At 40.2% G+C, this 19,750-nt stretch overlaps 1 protein-coding gene and 1 long non-coding RNA gene across 4 annotated transcripts in view; one reads left to right on the forward strand and one right to left on the reverse strand.

Annotated features, from left to right (window-relative positions):
• KAT7 (lysine acetyltransferase 7) overlaps positions 1 to 17,072 on the reverse strand; it is a 33,646-nt gene extending 16,574 nt beyond the window's left edge. For 2 of the 3 annotated variants that reach the window (XM_087892032.1, XM_034415463.3), the window contains exons 1-9: positions 16,638 to 17,072; positions 11,866 to 12,013; positions 10,563 to 10,739; positions 9,844 to 10,083; positions 9,512 to 9,594; positions 8,378 to 8,467; positions 7,957 to 8,055; positions 7,168 to 7,278; positions 642 to 833 (exon numbers count right to left, since the gene is read on the reverse strand). In XM_087892032.1, the coding sequence (XP_087748158.1) occupies positions 642 to 833; positions 7,168 to 7,278; positions 7,957 to 8,055; positions 8,378 to 8,467; positions 9,512 to 9,594; positions 9,844 to 10,083; positions 10,563 to 10,739; positions 11,866 to 12,013; positions 16,638 to 16,652 (1,155 nt within the window). In that variant the 5' untranslated portion in view covers positions 16,653 to 17,072. The remainder of the gene's footprint in view (positions 1 to 641; positions 834 to 7,167; positions 7,279 to 7,956; positions 8,056 to 8,377; positions 8,468 to 9,511; positions 9,595 to 9,843; positions 10,084 to 10,562; positions 10,740 to 11,865; positions 12,014 to 16,637) is intronic. The other variant, XM_087892031.1, reaches the window with a different exon arrangement.
• The window catches only part of LOC148114073 (uncharacterized), a 228,296-nt gene that overhangs the window by 125,765 nt on the left and 82,781 nt on the right, over positions 1 to 19,750 (forward strand). The window lies entirely within an intron of this gene.

Here is a 19,750-nt window from a genome sequence, read left to right on the forward strand (position 1 = left end):
GAAGGCCAAAACTAAATTCTTTGCTGCTGGAGATGATTATGCAAATGGGGTCATGGCAGCATTCTTCAGAACTGATTTCTCTGCAGCATTTCCCATTCTTTTCTCAGAAAATTCACAGGGAGATACAAAACTGCATTTTTTACAAGATTAAATTTCTAAAGCAGTAGAAGGCAATAGCATATTCCTTACCATATGCAAAATTATGTTTAGACAGAGAAAACATATATTTAGAAGAAATATATAATAAAACGTGCTTAAAATAACCTTCCTGAAATTAGAGCATAAAGTAGCTGTAAATGCAAGAGGAACTAGGGTTAAAGCTACCAGATTTGGGCTGTAAAAAGCAGGCTCATCAGTGATCGGAGTTGCTGCTGTTTGTTTTAAACTTAAATATAATTTAATGTACATTAATAAACATATTTACATTGCGCAATACAAAACATATTAATGATTTTTAAAATTGTATTATTTTTAATATTGCCTTAATCTGGACTGTCCATGTGCTTTTCTATTTTACCTGTTTTTAGATTTTTTAAATTTTATTTTGTATACTGTCCAGACTGTACTGGAGTCTGGCTGCCTATAACAAACTTGAATAAATAAATAATTTTCCATTGTACAATCTTAAGTTAAAAACTTACCATGTGTCTGCGAAGTATTGTCTGACTCTTCATATACTTGAGGCAGAATTCACACATATAAAGTCGCCCAAGCCGGGCATACTCCTCTGGGTAGGGAGAATGATACCACGTGTCCAGTTCATAGCGGCCAAAAGCAATGGTTTTGATCATGTTACTACCTTCAGTGATTTGGCCCTGAAGTCGCAGTTTTTCCTATTCATAGAAATAATTACTCATTTATTGAAGAGGAAAATGGAGAAAATTATTTAAGCCACTATAAAATCTTAAATAGATTTTAAAAGAAAAAAAAAATTTTTTTTGTAGCTCACATTGAATCCAACCTCAGAAATGCCACAGTAAGGTACTTTCTAAATCACAGATTATTTTACATTGCCAATAGGTATAGAAACTTCTTGTTTACTAATCAACAGAAAAATGAACAACAGGATTCTGGTAAAATATGTCTTTCATCATTGCTGAATTTGTTCAGTAAATTTTCATCTAATTGAAATTAGCAGGATTGAGGTAATTCAATAGTAACACACATTCCTATCAAACAAAGACAAAATTGTTCTTCAAGTCACATCAAATTCACTGATAATTATTTCCAAGAAAATAGGAATAAGATGATAGTCAAAATCAGACTGCCTCCAAAATGAATTTTTGTAAAATTTATATTAAAATATCTGCTGACAGAATTATAACCCTTTTTTTCCTTCCCCAGAAAGCGTTGCCCCTGAATCACCTGACATGCTGCATAAATTATTTACTGAATTAATCATAACTTGCTGGTTTCACACAACATACTAAGTCTTAAATTATGTCTAGGTTCACAAAATTTGCGAAACCAAAAAGAACTAAAATTTATTTTGGTTACATGATTATTATTTAAGTTAACAAACTGCTTTAAGTTAAATGTGGTATGCAAGTTTGCAGATCAGCACAATGCATAAGCCCACACTTGTCATATTAAGCACAGAAGAAAATAATATTTAATTAGAGAAACAGCCACAGTAATTAAAAAACAGAGCAGCAAAATTTTAAAATGATTTCTCTGTTTGGAAAAAAACCTTAATGGGCTCAGGTTTCTGGCATTATTGGCACACAATGAAAGCAGGATATTATGCCAATTTTCCTAGGCTTCACTGATCATATGCAGTTAAATATAAGAAGCAGATACTATGTGAATGGATTTGCCCTATTGGGGACTCATTAGATGTAGGTTGCCTGATGTTATTCTATGGAGTTCAAACCCTCTCATGAACCTTTGCACTTCAGAAGGCTATATATTAGTTTTAGGAGATATTCAGGTCTTACCACTTAGTAGTGACAGGTTCATCGTATGCAAAACTGACAAACAAAATAGGGCATATGCACAACTGCTTTTCGTTTCAAAGCTGTCACAATTTCTCTTTCCTTATGAAGAAAATATGTTCCCAAAGTACTTCCAGATAATATTGAAAAAATAGGAAGACAGTGCCTCTGGTTGGCAAGGTTGGATAATATCTACTGTTTCTCCTTTTCTCCAAAAGTAGGAAAGAAAACAAAAAAATTATGGTTTTCAAGTATAACAATAACCTCAACAACTGTGCAGCTGTTTGCAATTAGCCATTGGAGACAGGAAATCTAGAAGGTCAAAAACCTTGCTCAAGGCCTAAACAAAGAAGATGGGTGAGGATTATGCAGAGGATTCCATTTTTCTGATTAACAGTAGTATGAAACTACTCTGCACATCTCTCAACACAAAATCTTTGTTTTCAAATGGATTGGGGTCAATTCTTCTATCAGGCTAATAAAATGTCAAATTTAGTATTCTAATTTTGGAAACAATTCTCTTAAGAAAACTGTATATCAGAGATGCTTTTGCTGGAACCAGGGCACATCTAAAACAAAAAATAAGGTACTTCTTTGCCCTTTAAAGATTACATGGGTGTAAACAGCAGAGGGGGAAAAATACATAAAAACTTTTTAAACAATCCTCAAGAAAAAATGCCACATCTGAAAATAAATCAAAACTGATAGATTTATTTTAGCTCAGAGTTGTCTTTCCCAGATGGTTTCTTCATCTATGCAAGAAAAATGGATCAATTTATATTTCAGAAAGCTAGAGATTTTTTTTTTTTTTTAAATATCAGTAGTAAATACCATGTTTTCCCAAAATACGACATGATAAATAAAAAATAAGGCCAAGCCTGATTTTTGGGGTGGGCGTAAATATACACAGTATGGAGGGAGGGCCTATTAAAGAAATTCCTCCACGCTGTCCCCTGTAGAACTATGGGCCGCCTAATAAATAACATGCTTTCAGCAAGGACCTTTCAAGTCATCATGGGTGACAAAATCAGTAAGCAAAGATACCTAAATAACGGACTCCCTCAGGGCTCTGTGCTGGCTCCATCTCTATTTAATCTATACATTTCTGATATACCACCCACGATATCAAAAAAGTTCTCTTATGCTGATGACCTGGCATTAGCATATAGCCACAAGGATATCAAAGCTACAGAAGGCGTACTTACAGCCGACCTTACAACTTTGAGCACATACTTCCACCAATGGAGGTTAATCCCAAGTGTAAATAAAACAGTTACATCATGTTTTCACCTCAACAACAAATTGGCAAAAAGAGAACTCAATGTATACCTAAATAACAAACTGCTCCCATACGAGGCAACACCAAAATACCTGGGGGTCACCTTAGACAGGACCCTGTCCTTTAAGAAACATATCCAGAATATGGCTGCCAAGGTTAGCAGCAGAAATAACATCCTACAAAAGCTATGCGGAACAACTTGGGGAGCTTCAGCCCCAACTCTCCGATGTGCAGCCCTCGGGCTTTGCTACTCTGCAGCGGAATACTGTGCACCTGTATGGATAAACAGCTCACATACAGGACTTATTGATGTTCAACTTAACCAAAAGATGAGGCTAATTACTGGGTGCATAAAATCTACACCTAGTTACTGGTTACCAGTTCTTAGTCACATACTCCCCCCGCACTTACGACAAGAAGCTCTCATTCGGGAGTATAGTAAGATCCTGTTAAATTCCTCTCTACCCATACATGGATACATTCCTGATCTCTTAAGATGCCGATTAAAGTCAAGAAATCCACCAATCTTGACAGCGCGTAAGTTGATGGCCGATCATCAGAACACCACACAAAAGTGGATGGAGGCGTGGAATAGCTGTTCCCCCCAAGATGTCTCCAAGCATATCAGTCCTAGTAGTATACCTCCAGGATTTATCCTACCCCGACACATATGGGTGACATATAATAGAATTAGAATAACTCATGGGGTGTGTGCTGACTCCCTGTATAAAAGGGGGAAGACACCTTCAGCACAATGTGATTGCGGGGCCCTTCGACAGACTATCCAGCATATAGTGAGGGAATGCCCTAACAGAAGGTATCCAGGAGATTCTAGGGACTTCCTCTGCATAACAACGGCAGCTACTGGCTTGATCTCCAAACTCGACATTAACCTTTGAAATGTTATTTCTGTTTTTCTTTTAGGTTTTCTTACTGCTTTTTTATTGTTTTAATTGTTTTTAACCTGTAAAAATGAAGTGTTTTAATACTGTGTGTGACCAACCATATGCTAAATAAATAAGTAAGCCCCATAATTGCTGCCCACTAATCAGCTGAGCCAGCGAGGGCTGTGCAACTTGGCCCAGTTCTCCAGACCACCTCCCCAGCTGCCAGCCTCCTTCCCATTTTCCTGCCTATCTTTCTTTACTTGGGATCGCAGAAGAGATACACATCCCCAAAATGCTCCATCCGAAGCCTTCAGTCTGCTAATCAGGGGCATCTGTGCTGCAATCCCAAGTAAAGAATGATCGGCAGGAAAAAAAGTGGGGGAGGAATTTTCCTGCAGTCTGTCCTTTCTTTGGGATTGCAGCAGATGCCCCTTCCAGGATTGCAAGGCTTAAGGCTTCAGATGGAGCATTTTGGGGATGTGTGTCTGTGCTGCAATCTCAAAGAAAGGACAGGCTGCAGGAAAATCCCCCTCCCCTTTTTTTTTCCTGCCGATCTTTCTTTACTTGGGATTGCAGCACAGACACACATCCCCAAAATGCTCCATCCGAAGCCTTAAGCCTTGCAATCTTGGAAGGGGCATCTGTGCTGCGATCCCCAAAAAAGAATGGTGTGTGTGTGTGTGTGTGTGTGTGTGTTTCGGAGAGTTATCCAGGGCTGGCAGCAATGTTCTCTCCGTCTCGTCCCGTCCCGTCCCGACACACATAAACACACATAGAGGTCCCTCACCACCCCCACCCCCGAAACCTCCCAAGGCAGCCACATCCCTTCATTAACCTGCTTTCCAGCTCCGTTCTCCACTGTCACATGGAGGGCAAGAAAAGTAGTCTGTGGGACTACGGTAAAAACATCTTCCAACTTCACGAGATTTTTTTTTCTTCATGAGAAGTTGGAAGGTCTAAACTATCAGTATTTTTTTCCCTAGTCCAACAGACTACTTTTCCTGTCCTGAACGCACAGCAGAGAACAGAGCTGGAAAGCAGGTTAATGAAGGATGTGGCTGCCTGGGGGGAATGGGGGGTGGGAGGGTTTGGCATGGGTGGCCTGGCTGAAGGGTCTTCAGGTAAGCCAATGCAGGGCCTTGGGGCAGCTCTGCAGCCCCTGCCTTGCTTTGTTCTCCACCCCGCCCCCCGCCCCCCACCCCCCTGCTTCATTCCTCTTTGCAGGGTACAGCCTCTCACAGTAAGGAGAATTGCAGGCAATTCTCGTTACTGTGAGAGGCTGCACGTTGCTTCTGAGCAGGGGAAGCTTGGTCCTCTTCCTCTCTTCCCCTCTACCGTTTCTCTTTTTCTCTGTCACTCTCTCTCTCTCTCTCTCTCTCTCACACACACACACACACACACACACAGATATTTGATCTCTTGAACTGCTGCACACTTTTCGCCCAGAGGGAAACGAAGCGGGTGAAAAGTGTTTGGGGGCCCAATAGGCACTGGCCTGCATTGTCAAATGTTTGGGCTGCTGAGTGCAGGCCTGTACGCCTATTTGGTGCTGCAGGGGCCAGCTACAGCTACACTGAACCAGGCGCTGTTCGGGCTCTGGCCCTGGTGGCCGCTGCAACTCTCGTGCCAGCTCTGTGCACAGCTGGCCTGAGAGTTGCAGCACCCAGCGGACCCAGAATTGTAGCCTGGCACCTGGAGCACCAAGTAGGCATGCAGGCTGGCGCTCAATAGCCCAAAGGAGATGCCTTCCTGCTGGAGTTCCGTGTCTAGCCGGGGAGAGGTTCCCAGGACTGGCCGATTCTCAACCAGCCAGCTGCATGGTAGGAGGGGACTTCCTGCCCACCTGAGAGGCTGGGTTGCGTAAAGGGGCTTCCCCCCCCCCCAACACCCTCTCAAGCGCCGAGCTGCAGGTTCCACTGCAGGGAACCTCAATTGGGGCCAAGCTCTTGGCAACCAATTGAGGTAAGACTATTCTTGAAGGAGACGCGGGACATGTGGGGTCTCCTGCTGCTTTTGCAGCCTCAATCAGCTGCAAAAGCAGCCGTGATTCTTGCAATCTCTTCTCCCCCTCTTGCTGGGCATGGCAGGGCTTCCTGCCCCTCCCCAAATTGTGCCCCAAAATAATAAGACCCCCCGAAAATAAGGCCAAGCCCTCATTTTGGGATTCAAAAAAATATAAGATAAGGTCTTATTTTCAAGGAAACTCAGTACAATTTGTGATCATCAGGGAGAGCAATTTTGAACTGATCACATCATAAGCACTTTTTTTTCAGATCAGTGACTTTGATCTGTAAGTTGGATACGGAACAAATTATAAAATGCCCTCACTAAAGAATAAAACAATACAGAGATGAAAGGCTGGAAGAGTTGTTCTATTTTGCTAAGGTAACTGTCCCAATATCTTATTTTACCTTATTTATTGCTTTGTACTCTTTTGTTTGCTTTATTTACTGACTGCACTTTTAAGTCATTATATTTAGTATATAATTTCAGTTAATGTGTCTATATATTAATCTAAAAATGTCACGCACCAGAAAATAAAGTCTGACTGGCAAAAATGTTATCTCGATAGGCCAATCATTTATTATAGCCATCAAGACAGAAACGTTCATTGGTAAATGAAGTGATTCACTGATTCACTCATCTGGTCTTAATGGCTTTTCTATTGCATTTTTAATTTGGATTAGCTATTACTCTATAAATTAAGACGATTATATATTTTTAAATAGGCAAAGAGATAAGTAGTAAAATACCCTGAGAGTAATATGAAGTTATTTAATTACTTTGAATGTAATAAAATTTAAAACACGTTCTAAATTATTTAGATTCTGTACTTGTCTACTTTTGGTGTGTACCCCCAATATATACTAGGCCAAGACCAATCTTTAACCTTCAAAACATTATGATTGCTATGAAGTGTGCAATCAACCTTTTAGCTTTGCTTCCTTCTATCAGCTTGGTTTGGTTCTATCCATTTACAGCAAATTTGCATGCATTGCAGTGAATGAAGTATAACTGGCTTATTCACAGCTGGGACATGAAATGGAATGAGCTCAGCCCTACTTACTAGATCTTCAGAAGCTCTTGCTTGCGCTCGTCGGAATAGTTCTAGGTCATACTCACTGGTCAGATTCTCTAAAAGGGGCTCTCTCGTGTTGCCATAGGTTTGTCTATGCTCCTGAAGCAACAACAGAAGAAATATCTCATAAACACAAAGAAAAAAATGTCTCCTGCATTTGGGGAAGCAACTCCTGATAGCCACCTCCTATTTGTTTAAGGGGTGGGCAAGAAAGGATAAATAATTGAAGAAAAAGTCTAAAAATTCCTTTCAGTGGTATCACTATATTCCTTGTTACTTTTAGAGAACTGAAAGACTTTTATGAAAGACATTCTGGTCGAAAAATGTAAATTAATTAAAATGTGTTTAAGAGAAAATTCAGCTGCTTGGATAATTGGAAAAAATACAAGGAATGTTGACATGGTTAGTTGAAAAAAAGACTATTAAAACCTACTCACTCCTTTTCCTGTGCTATAGAAATACATGCTATAATTGCAAAACTAGAATTCATATATGGATTCCAAACAATAGGATTAACACAGCTCAATGTTCCATAGATTACTATTATCCATTTCAGCTACTGTTATCCATCTCATAACTTGTTTCAAACAAACTAATTATTCTTTGAGAATCCATGGCATGAAAAGTATTGATTCAGATGCCTTATGTTTTAACTCATTTTCCTGACTTAATATACACTGGTTAAGCACAGTAAAAACACATTTGGAGAGACCAAACTAAAAAGGATGTCTTAACACATGGCTTATTCTCTAAGGAAAATAAATGAGGTTTTTATACCATGTATTTTTCCTTTTGCTCCTTAGTTAAGCTTGCATTCCTCTTCTTTCTCATCTCTGCAACTTTCTCCTTATATCTCAATTGTCTTTCAGTTGGTGCCTTGTAGGGAGTAGGAAATAAAATATTTGATTGGGAGACAGACAGATAGATAGATGAGTATCTGGCTTCGGCAATATTCCATGGGTTCTCCAGTATTTCATGAATTTGTTTTATGCATCCCCCCCGTTTAGAATCAGACAGCTTTTTATAATGCACGACTGCATCAAATTATGAGCTGATTATTCATATGAGCATAGTTGTTGTATGTGCAATGTGGCAATTCTTCAAAAAAAAAAAAAGTGAATAACTTGAATAAGTCCCTAGTGGGGTTCTTTAAGCCAGCACAGACCTGAATAATATATATAAAATTAGTAGAAATTACCTGATGCCTGGTAGCATGTCTATTGTTGTCATCTTGTCGATGAGAAAGCATCCGGTCTTCCACTTGTTTGTCTCGGCTTTGAGCTCTCACCTTGAAATCCAGAGAAATATTATATATAAATCTCCTTCCTACATCATGTACTGTATTTTTAGGACTATAAGATGCTCCGAAGTATAAGATGCATCTAGCTTTTGAGGAGAAAAACAAGCGGGGGGGGCTGGAAACTGCCTCTGTCTCCCAGCAATTTACCTCCTTGCAACAAACAGCAAACAGCCTGGTCAGCTTCAGCACAGCCTGATTTAGCACAAGCAGCTGATTGGCAGTTGGATCGACCTCCCAGAATACTGCCAATCAGCTGTTTCAGGCTGCAGGGATTGCCATCTCCATGCGCCTCATTTTCGGCCTCTGTATGTCCCATTTTTGGCCTCCGTGCGTCCTGTTTTTGGCCCATTCCAGGCGATGGGCATCCGTGCCGCCGTCGCCCATCCCCCGTGCCTGGAATGGGCCAAAAACAGGATGTACGGAGGGTGAAAACAGGATGCACGGAGGCCGAAAATGGAGCACGCAGAGGTGGCAACAGCGATGAGCGGAAATGGGTGGTGGCGATCCCTGCAGCCTGGAATAGCTAATAGGCAGTATTCCAGGAGGCCGATCCAACTGCCAATCAGCTGCTTGTGCTAAATCAGGCTGTGCTGAAGCTGACCAGGCTGTCTGATGTTTGCTGCAAGGAGGTAAATTGCTAGGAGGCAAAGACAGAAGGGCAGGGGCTGGTAGGAGGATGGGGCTTCAGCAACATTTGCTGTACAAGATGCAAACATTTCTACCCACTTTTGTGGGGGCGGAGGAAGTGTGTCTTATACACTGAAAAATACGGTAATTTAAAGGAATAATATGAATTTGCCACAGTATGGATTTTGAATCTAGAAATTGCTGGAACTGTTTTCATGGGACCACCAAGCCTCAAGTTAAGGTTAAAATAACCTATATCTTGGTACAATGTATAAAACAGACTATCTTCCAGAAGTTGCAATTTGCAAATATGTGTTAAAGCATATGAATTCCTGCTCTGTTCCTGTTACAATTACTACTTTCCACCTGCTTTTCTTCATTACATACATCCTGAGAATAAATTACCTTGCATTCATCTGCTGAAAGATTATGATACAGAGGGCATCCAGATATAGAAAAATGTCGCTCATGTTTTCCTGTCAGGTGTCCTGTTGAAAACCAAAGAAGTATAGTTTACAGATTACCAAAAAGAACATATACCCTGTTTCCCCCAAAATAAGACATCCCGATAATAAGCCCAATCGGGCTTTTGAGTGCATGGCAATAAGGCCAAGTGCTTATTTCAGGGTTCAAAAAAATATAAGACAGGGTCTTATTTTCAGGGAAATACGGTAGGAAGCTTGGACAACGGAAAATCCTAATAATTAAAACTCAGATCAGAAATCATTCCACTGTACCTAATGAATTGCAGCCAGGGGTGGGACATTTCATGTTAAAATTATAGCTTTCGTGGAAACGTCGCCTTTTGGGACGATGGGATAAATCACTCCCTGAATCTTTCATGGACATATCCTTGGCAATACTTTCATCATGTGACATATTGGGACTAGAGATATCAATATCAGACTCTGAAGAAGGAGCATTCCCAGTTGGAGTGCGGGGTGGGGACTCATCATGGTCAGCTGCATTTTTTGTGTCTGTTGAGAAGAGAGAAAATTAGTGTACAGAGACGCTGCTAAATTAGAAAATATACAAAGAATAAATGCTTCCTTTTTTTATATGTCAGCACTACATAAAAAATGGAACAGAGTGCCAGAAAAATATTGTTTCCTTCCTAGCCAGTGACTGAGAATAATCTGGGGATAAACAAGAAAACCAGTCAACTAAAATTGCGGTAATCAAAGGTAACTTAAAACAGACACCCTCACACTGGGGGGGTGGGGGGGGTGTTGGGGTTGGGGTTGGTCTCTATCCCTTTCACGCATAATGTGAAATCAAGCAATACCTAGGATGTTAAACAGTCTTAGCAAAGATATTACTTTTTAATCTAGTATGTTACTACTGAAACATTCTACAAAGGAAATTGAGCAAATACTAGTTTAAGAATCAATTCTCCATCTTCCCATATGATAACATTTATTAAGCGCATCCTGCACAACCATTCGCATGTACAAACCTCTATCAGAAAAATCAACCACTTGCTCTGTTTCAGAACCAGACGAACGCGTTTGTCGCAGAGGATATTTCTTTGGAGTTACAGGAGTAGGCTGCTGCTGACTGCGGGTTATTCTTCGAGTAGAATAAACAGGCTCTTCTACTGCAAATGATGGTGGATTGCGAACTGGACTGGAATCTATGAAGAATTGAAAGGGATTGTTAAAGGAGAAACGTAGCATCTCACTAGAAACATTATTTCAGAGCCTACATTACGTGCCAACATATTCGTTGTGGTTCTTACTCTAGTAGACCAAAATGGCTATTCTTTCAGGAACTATAAAAGGGCAAGTTTTACACAATTTTCAGCTAATGACTTCCTTGCATTATTGCATATGTAAATTAAATTTAAAGGAAAGTGTAAATCACAAACAGTTCATAATGTAAATCTTCGGTTAATAATGGTATTGGAATACATGAGCCTGGAATACAGAGTATAAATGGAATACAGTTCCTTATTGTGCTATATTAGTTTGCCTAAATGCTTCTTTATCTAAATCTATATCCGTTCCAAAATACATTTATGTTCATTGTTTTGATAACCAGGAATTTCTCCTGAAATGTTAATAACCCAACATTAGGTTTAAATAATGATCAAAAATAGTGCAAAGATGGTATGATTCAGAAGATGTTCTGTTATATACTTTTTTTTTTATTTTCCCAAGGAAGAGAATTTGAAACAATTCATACATACAGTACATTGCCACAGGATGAGTGGGAGCAAAACCAGAAGATGGTTCATTATAATTTCATCTTTATGTTCATGAAGAATAAGTGGAGATTCATTGACATATGATACAGTTCTTCACATTTAGACAAAGCTTAAGAGAAAACATCTAATCATTGCAAGCATCCTTTCTCCCAAAGCAGAATAGAATAGAATAACAGAGTTGGAAGGGACCTTGGAGGTCTTCTAGTCCAACCCCCTGCTTAGGCAGTAAAACCTACACCACTTCAGACAAATGGTTATCCAATCTCTTCTTAAAAACGTCCAGTGTTGGAGCATTCACAACTTCTGGAGGCAAGTTGTTCCACTGATTAATTGTTCTAACTGTCAGGAAATTTTTCCTTAGTTCTAAATTGCTTTTTTCCTTGATTAATTTCCATCCATTGCTTCTTGTCCCTCAGGTGCTTTGGAGAATTGCTTGACTCCCTCTTCTTTGTGGAAGCCCCTGAGATATTGGAACACTGCTATCAGTATGCTGTTCTGCTTAAAGCAGAACTTTAAGACCCAAAATGAAGTATTTTAAAAGATCTAGATATACCTTGAGAACTCTGGCTGAGCCTAGCAGAAGATCGTGTCACACGGGCAGACTGGCGTAATGTACCATCGCTTTCTGAACTGTCTGTATGCTCTGGGTCTGTAGAGAAATCTGAGTCTTCTGTTCCATCTGAACTGCTTCCTGCATTTCTCTGAAAAGCCAACATTTAGTTTTTAATTGGGAACGACCCATATTTGGTTGAAAGATGAATAGCTATATACATGTTTTAAATAAATAAACAAACAAACAAACAAACAGCACATAAGACAAATATTTTAATGCAGATGTGTTCCTCAATTTTTTTTTGGGGGGGGGAAAAGGATAATTCTGAGTCAGCTTTTGACTCCTATGATTGCCTGGACCAATTCCTGTAGTATTCTTGGCAAGGTTTTTTAGAAATGGTTTGCCACTGGATCTTTCCTAGGGAGAGACGGACTGGTTCAAGATGACTCAGTTGATGTTATGCCTAAAGAGGGATCAGAACTCCCAGTCTCCTGGTTTGGAGTCCGATGCCTTACATACTAAACCAAATGGAGTGTTCTTCAAAAATTAGTACGCACTGTTAAATTTAAAATATTGCTCATGTTCCTAAGAGACATTTAGTTCTAACTAAACCCTCAGTGAATTTCAGAATTCCCTCTTTATCCTCTTGTATCCAACCATCCATTTAATTATCAAAAACTATAATGATATGTCATAAAGGAAGTCCTAAGTCAATTTGTCATAGATATTATATATGAAATTTAGTTCCTCCTAATTTAGACAGGCAGGTCATATAAGCCATCTTATTAAGGGAAACATCAATGCACTTTTAAACTAACAAGCCCATGATTTAAAAATAAATAATCACCCAGGTTCTTACAATGAAATCACAGTAAAAACATGGAATTAATGGGAAAAGGGCAACTATCAAAACCAGTGGCCCTAAATCTTTATTTATTTATTTGTTAGACTTTGTTACCTGCCTTGATTACTTTATAAGTAACTTAGGGCAGTGAACATACCTTAAACAACCTCCTCCTTTTTTCTATTTTCTCTGTGATAACTTTAGTTTATTATAAACTCTATGAGACAGGTGCCTAGTACCATAAAATGTACTAAAAAAAACCTAAATGAAAATAAAGCAAGTCAAGGTTCAATGTAATCACAAATCACAAACATCTTAGCCAGAATTTCCATCACTAACATCCTGACCCCAATGTCTGGAGGAAAAGACAGATCTTCATGGCCTTTCAGAAGACTAATAGAGGCCATCTGAACCTTGTGGAAGTAGATGTATAGGTGAAACTCAAAAAATTAGAATATCGTGCAAAAGTTCATTTATTTCAGTAATTCAACTTAAAAAGTGAAACTAATATATGAGATAGACTCATTACATGCAAAGCGAGATAGTTCAAGCCTTGATTTGTCATACTTTTGATGATTATGGCTTACAGCTCATGAAAACCCCAATTCACAATCTCAGAAAATTAGATTACATGAAATCAATAAAACAAGGATTGTACGTAGAACAATATCAGAACTCTGAAAAGTATAAGCATGCATATGTATTCAGTACTTGGTTTGGGCCTCTTTTGCATCAATTACTGCCTCAATACGGCGTGGCATGGATGCTATCAGCCTGTGGCACTGCTGAGGTGTTATGGAAGACCAGGATGCTTCAATAGCGGCCTTCAGCTCTTCTGCATTGTTCGGTCTCTCATCTTTCTCTTGGCAATGCCCCATAGATTCTCTATGGGTTCAGGTCAGGCGAGTTTGCTGGCCAATCAAGCACAGTAATCCCATGGTCATTGACCAGGTTTTGGTACTTTTGGCAGTGTGGGCAGGTGCCAAGTCCTGCTGGAAAATGAAGTTAGCATCCCCATAAAGCTCGTCTGCGGAAGGAAGCATGAAGTGCTCCAAAATCTCCTGCGTTGGCCCTGGACTTAATGAAGCACAGTGGACCAACACCAGCAAATGACATGGCTCCCCAAATCAACAGACTGTGGAAACTTCACACTAGACTTCAAGCATCTTGCAGTGTGCCTCTCCATTCTTCCTCCAGACTCTGGGTCCTTGGGTTTCCAAATGAGATGCAAAAGTTGCTCTCATCGGAAAAGAGGACTTTGGACCACTGAGCAACAGACCAGTTTTTGTCTTTAGCCCAGGTAAGACGCTTCTGATGTTTTTGTTGTTCAGGAGCGGCTTGACAAGAGGAATACATTTGAAGCCCATGTCCAGGATCTGTCTGTGTGTGGTGACTCTTGATGCACTGACTCCAGCCTCAGTCCACTCCTTGTAAAAGTCCCCAACACTTTTGAATGGCCTTTTCTTGACAATTCTCTCCAGGCTGCAGTCATCCCTGCTGCTTGTGCACCTTTTTCTTCCACACTTTTCCCTTCCACATAACTTTCTATTAATGTGCTTTGATACAACACTTTGGCAACATCCAACTTCTTTTGCAATTACCTTTTGAGCTTTCCCTCCTTATGTAAGGTGTCAGTGATGATTTTCTGCACAACTGTCAGGTCAGCAGTCTTTCCCATGATTGTGATTCCTACTGAACCAGACTGAGAGACCATTTAAAGGCTCAGGAACTCTTTGCAGGTGTTATGGCTTAATTAGTTGATTAGAGTTGGGATACTTTGAGCCTAGAATATTGAACCTTTTCACAATATTCTAATTTTCTGAGATTGTGAATTTGGGGTTTTCATGAGCTGTAAGCCATAATCATCAAAAGTATGACAAATCAAGGCTTGAACTATCTTGCTTTGCATGTAATGAGTCTATCTCATATATTAGTTTCACCTTTTAAGTTCCATTACTGAAATAAATGAACTTTTGCACGATATTCTAATTTTTCGAGTTTCACCTGTATATGTGAAGCTGTTCCACTTGGAACAGCACCATGACAGAAAAGACATGCTTCTTGAGATTCATCAGGAAGATACTCTGAAGGTACCAGAAGTATGCCCATTCTGTCAGATCTGGTGGGATACACAGAAACCATTGGAGACAGACGCAGAAATAACCCAATCCATCCCATCAAGAGCTTTAGATATCAACCAGCACTCTGTACTTGAAAACCTCTGGGAGACATATAGTAGGAATGCTACATGGGTGTACCATGATGTGCCCCAAACTGCATGTGCTGCTACATTCTAAACAAGCTGTAACATATCCCAATACACTTCAAAGAGAGCCCCATTTAGAGTATATTGTTATAATCAATTTTTCCAAAGACTCAGGCCTAATTCTTTTCTTCTGCAGTAATACAAAATATTCCTCGCTATAAATAAGCATTTTATTGACCAGGACAGTGATGCAACAGCACTTTCCTGTATTCACTAACTGTCTTAGTTTAATCAACAGTATACTACCAGTAAGCAAAAAACAAGTTATGTCATATATCACACTATGCTGTACTTCATGGCTTACAACCCAGTGACTGAGTTCCTACAAAACATAAAGACAAAAGAACATACATTAGGTTCAGTGCACTGTGTTAATTTAACAGTCAGGTACCGTCAATGTTTATACAGTGCATTTATTCTAATACCTGAACATAATGACAGGAAAACGTGCTGAATATTTGTATCTACTGCTGAGTTTTGAAAGGTTCACAATATATCAGAGGGAAGAAAGGGTTACGCTTATGCATCTATGGCAGGTGTAATAGGTAATCCTATGGCCTGTGGTTTTTTACACTTCCATAATTCTTCTACATCAGCCTTTTGAATGATTTTTATAAGGAATTATCATCTCCCAAAGCTAATTTTGATATAATTACCATATACACAATTCAAGTAAGTTAGAGAGTATATTACTTTTCACTCATTTGGTATTACGTGGTCACTATAAAGGAGAAGATTCTAGTATGTATCTAAAATCTCTATAACTATGAATTATCTCTTCACAGGCCTGGGAAAGCTAGCTATATTTTTACAAAAGTTTAAGCCACAATAAATTTGCTAGCCTTAAATTACTGTATCATAAATTCGTTCTTGTAAGAATAGTTGCCAAAATAACCCCCTATTTAATTTGCTAGCTCTTCAGTAGAAAAGAACTAGAAATAAATTTGTTAAAAAAAACATGGTTTTAAAACTCATTTAAAATGTTTGGCATGTTAAAAATGCAGTTCCATTATAAACAGATTTAACTTACAGGCAGACTCAACTGAGTTCTAGCAAATACGGAAATATAATTGTAATGATCCAAAAAACAACCCATTGCCCATTTAATCCTGTCTACCATACTTCGATTCATTTCTACCATATTCTCTCGCATGCAATCGTTATCAGTGTGGGGGTTGGACTTTTGTATCACTCTCTTCCCCAATGAGAAACTGAGAAACGGTAGGGGGTGGGATTCAGGGACGCCGCTTTAGAATCCCAGCCAATCAATGCCACCCTCAACAGCCACTCCCAAAGCACGCAGCCATGAATGGATACCGGAAAGCCGGAGGGGGGAGGGGAAACCGCGCCAGTAGAAAATGATAAGGTGATCAACCAATGATGGTTCAGACGCGAGCCAATTAGGAATGAAAGGAGGTGGGCTATAACAGTCATCGAACGGGTGGAGGGAAACAAATAACCGTTGAGGGAAGAGGTTGCGCTTGACTGATGGCGAAGGTGGCCATTGAAGATGCGGCGAGAGGAAGGACTAGCCAATCGTATCGCGAGATGAAACAGGGGCTTGAAGGCCTACGTTTTTAACTGGTTTTCGAGCCCAACGGTCTTAAGCAGATTAAAAGGAAAAGGAGGAAAAGGAGGTCTGTTCGATCTGCACTTGCTCACCTTTCTGCGCGACATCCTCAATGGAGGCGGCGGCGGCGGAGGCAGCGAAGGTGGCTGCGCCCCGGCCGCCGCGCTGGCTACGGATGAATCCGTGGTGACTGGCGTGTCTCCGGTTCTCCAGCGCTAATCGCGCCGTCTTATTTTCCCTTTGCTGTAAGATGTTGCCGTTCAGACGACTCCCTTCACTCTTCCGCCGGGACACACGACGGGGATACACACACCCCCGTCTTGCCTGTCACGTGACGCAGGGAACGCTCACCTCACGGCAACGGCCTTCCGCCATCTTAGAATCGGGTCGAGCGCCTCGTGAAACTTTAGGCGGTAAAGTGTAATGGCCATTTTCACTGTGGGCTACAGCCTTATCTCCGAATAGAGAAGGCGGCCATTTTTTGATCGGGCAACTGAGCGTTCCAATTGGAATCGCTGGTACAGTGTGGCTACTGCCGTAAGGTGTTTCTCATTGACGTCTTGATTCACCATCTTTGTTTTGGAATTTGGCGGGCTTTTGTAATCCAAGAGGCGTTCTGTAAGTGAGCGAGAGAGAGAGAGAGAGAGAGTATCGCAGTCTACCGGCTTATAACGAAAGACTACATTATTTTCTTCTAATCTAATAGGAAAAATAGTTCCGTTAGAGAAAAATCAAATTATTTATGAACCTAAGTTACCTGTTCACAGTACTGTAGGTCAGATCAATGAAGAAAAACTTATTTCTGATTAGAAAGAATAGAATAGAATAGAATAGAATTTTTTATTGGCCAAATATGATTGGACACACAAGGAATTTGTCTTGGTGCATATGCTCTCAATGTACATAAAAGAAAAGATACATTCATCAAGAATCATAAGATAGCCTTAACTAGCTGAATAACAGTTCTTTTTTAAAAAAAAAAGTATTTAAAGAATTGCCAGTGGCTTTTGCTTCTCTGAAAAAGCATTGTTTTTAGCTTGCTTTTAAGAGATCCATCTTTGTTATGATAGATTCTGGGGTATATAATTTTATATTGCCTTACTGATTAAAAGCAATGGATAAAAGTAGCCCACTTCCAGAATTTTTTTGTTGTTTTGAAGGTTAATAAATGTATGGCATCTTCCAAGTATCATCTAACAACATCATCTGTACATTTAGTACTTATTAAGAAACCAATTTAACAAAAAATCTTGCTATCTTCAGTGGTATTTATTCCCAGATAAGAAATCACGCAATCTGTGCAGGCTAAAGAAGACTCAGCTATACTTTTAGTATATTTTTAAACTAAAACTCAGGGAAGCTAACCCTAAGTGAATTTGGGACTTGCACTTATTCGTAGCAATGCTATTAACTATAACAGAGTGCTTTTTCATTTACCTAACCAGAGAAAGAAAACCTTAAAATCAGGTTGCAGTTCTGCATTTAGATCTGCAGCCTCACAGTTGATTGAACTTATTGGATCTTACCTGATCTTTCAAGTGTTTTATTTTGCATTCCTATTACTTCATGATACTCTTGCATCATTTCTACCGAGCTAAATACTAAAAAAAAAAACCCACCTTTTAGCAACATCTGTATCCTATTGTTTTCTAGATAATCTAACTTTAAAGATATTAAAAATATGCATTGGCTATGCTGATGAACACCATTTATGCCACTTTATACATTGGATCTAATTCAAAGTGTTACTCATTTAGAAACAGATCTAGTATCTTTTCTTGGACCCACAAGTATTTAAAAAAGATATATCCAAAAAAATATATATATCAGAATGACAAAAATGACAATCTTGAATTGTTAAAAACAATATATATATATGTATATGTATATATATGTGTGTGTGTGTGTACAGTTAATATCTTGGGTTTCTTCCCGTGTAATTGTAAACATCCTTAAAAGGGTAGTAGCGACGTTTCGACGAAATCGCATTCGTCATCTACTGGCTGATGTTTATTTATTTATTAATTTTATTAATTTAATTTGTATACCGCCCTTCTCCCAGAGGGGACTCAGGGTGGTGAACAGCCAAAATTAAAAACATACAAATACAAAAGTTAAGATAATTTAAAAAGAATTAAATCATTAGCTTCCCAATTTAAAACCCCCAAATCCATAAAATTTAAAATTCCAATTAAAAACCATTTAGGCTAGGCCGGCTTGGTGGAATAAAAACGTCTTCAGGGCTTTACGGAAGGTCCGAGGTTCGGGATCAATCGTATTCCAGGAGGCAGCTCGTTCCACAGGGCGGATGCCTCCACAGAGAAGGCTCTCCCCCTGGGGGCCACCAGCCGACATTGCCTGACCGACGGCACCCTGAGGAGGCCCTCTCTGTGCGAGCGAATTGGCCGGTGGGAGGTTATCGGTAGCAGCAGGCGGTCTTGCAAATAACCTGGCCCTAAGCCATGGAGCGCTTTAAAGATGAGAACCAACACCTTAAAGCGCACCCGGAAGACCACCGGGAGCCAATGCAGCTCGTGCAGGAGAGGTGTTACGTGGGAGCACCATGTCGCTTCCATAATCACCCGCGCGGCCGCATTCTGCACCAGCTGGAGCCTCCAGGTGCTCCTCAGGGGGAGCCCCATGTAGAGAGCGTTGCAGTAGTCCAGGCGTGCCGTTCTCGGTTTGGAGCTTATGGGCAACGTTCTTCGGTGGTGCTTCGGAACGCTTCCCTTTAGGGGCTCCCATTCAGCTCGGCTTGGCTCCTGGGTGCAGAGGGGGTTAGGCAGCGGCGGCGGCGGCTCCTCACATTGCTGGGGAGTGAAGTCAGCACGGCCAGAGGGGTGACCAGCTGCAAATCGTGGCATCCGCCTTGTTCCCCAAAGCTGCTGGGCAGATTTCCCCCCCCACACACCGTCCCGAAGAGGGAGGGTTGTTCCTCAGGCTGTGCTCTGTCCCTCCCCCCAGAGCATGCTAGGGGTCTCTTTGGGGGAAAGTGAGTAGTCCCTGCACCTCTCACTTGCAAGAGGAAGAGGAGGGTGGCGCCACCTTAAATGCTGGTAGGCAGAGGTAAAATACTTTTTTCCTTGTTTTCCTCCCCCAAAATTAAAGTGCGTCTTATACTCCGGTGCGTCTTATACACCGAAAAATACGGTATATGTATATATGATATGATATATATATATGATATGTATATGTATATATAAAT

The sequence above is a fragment of the Pantherophis guttatus genome, chromosome 4, assembly GCF_059756535.1.
Source record: "Pantherophis guttatus breed Tessera chromosome 4, ASM5975653v1, whole genome shotgun sequence".
NCBI lineage: Eukaryota > Metazoa > Chordata > Lepidosauria > Squamata > Colubridae > Pantherophis > Pantherophis guttatus.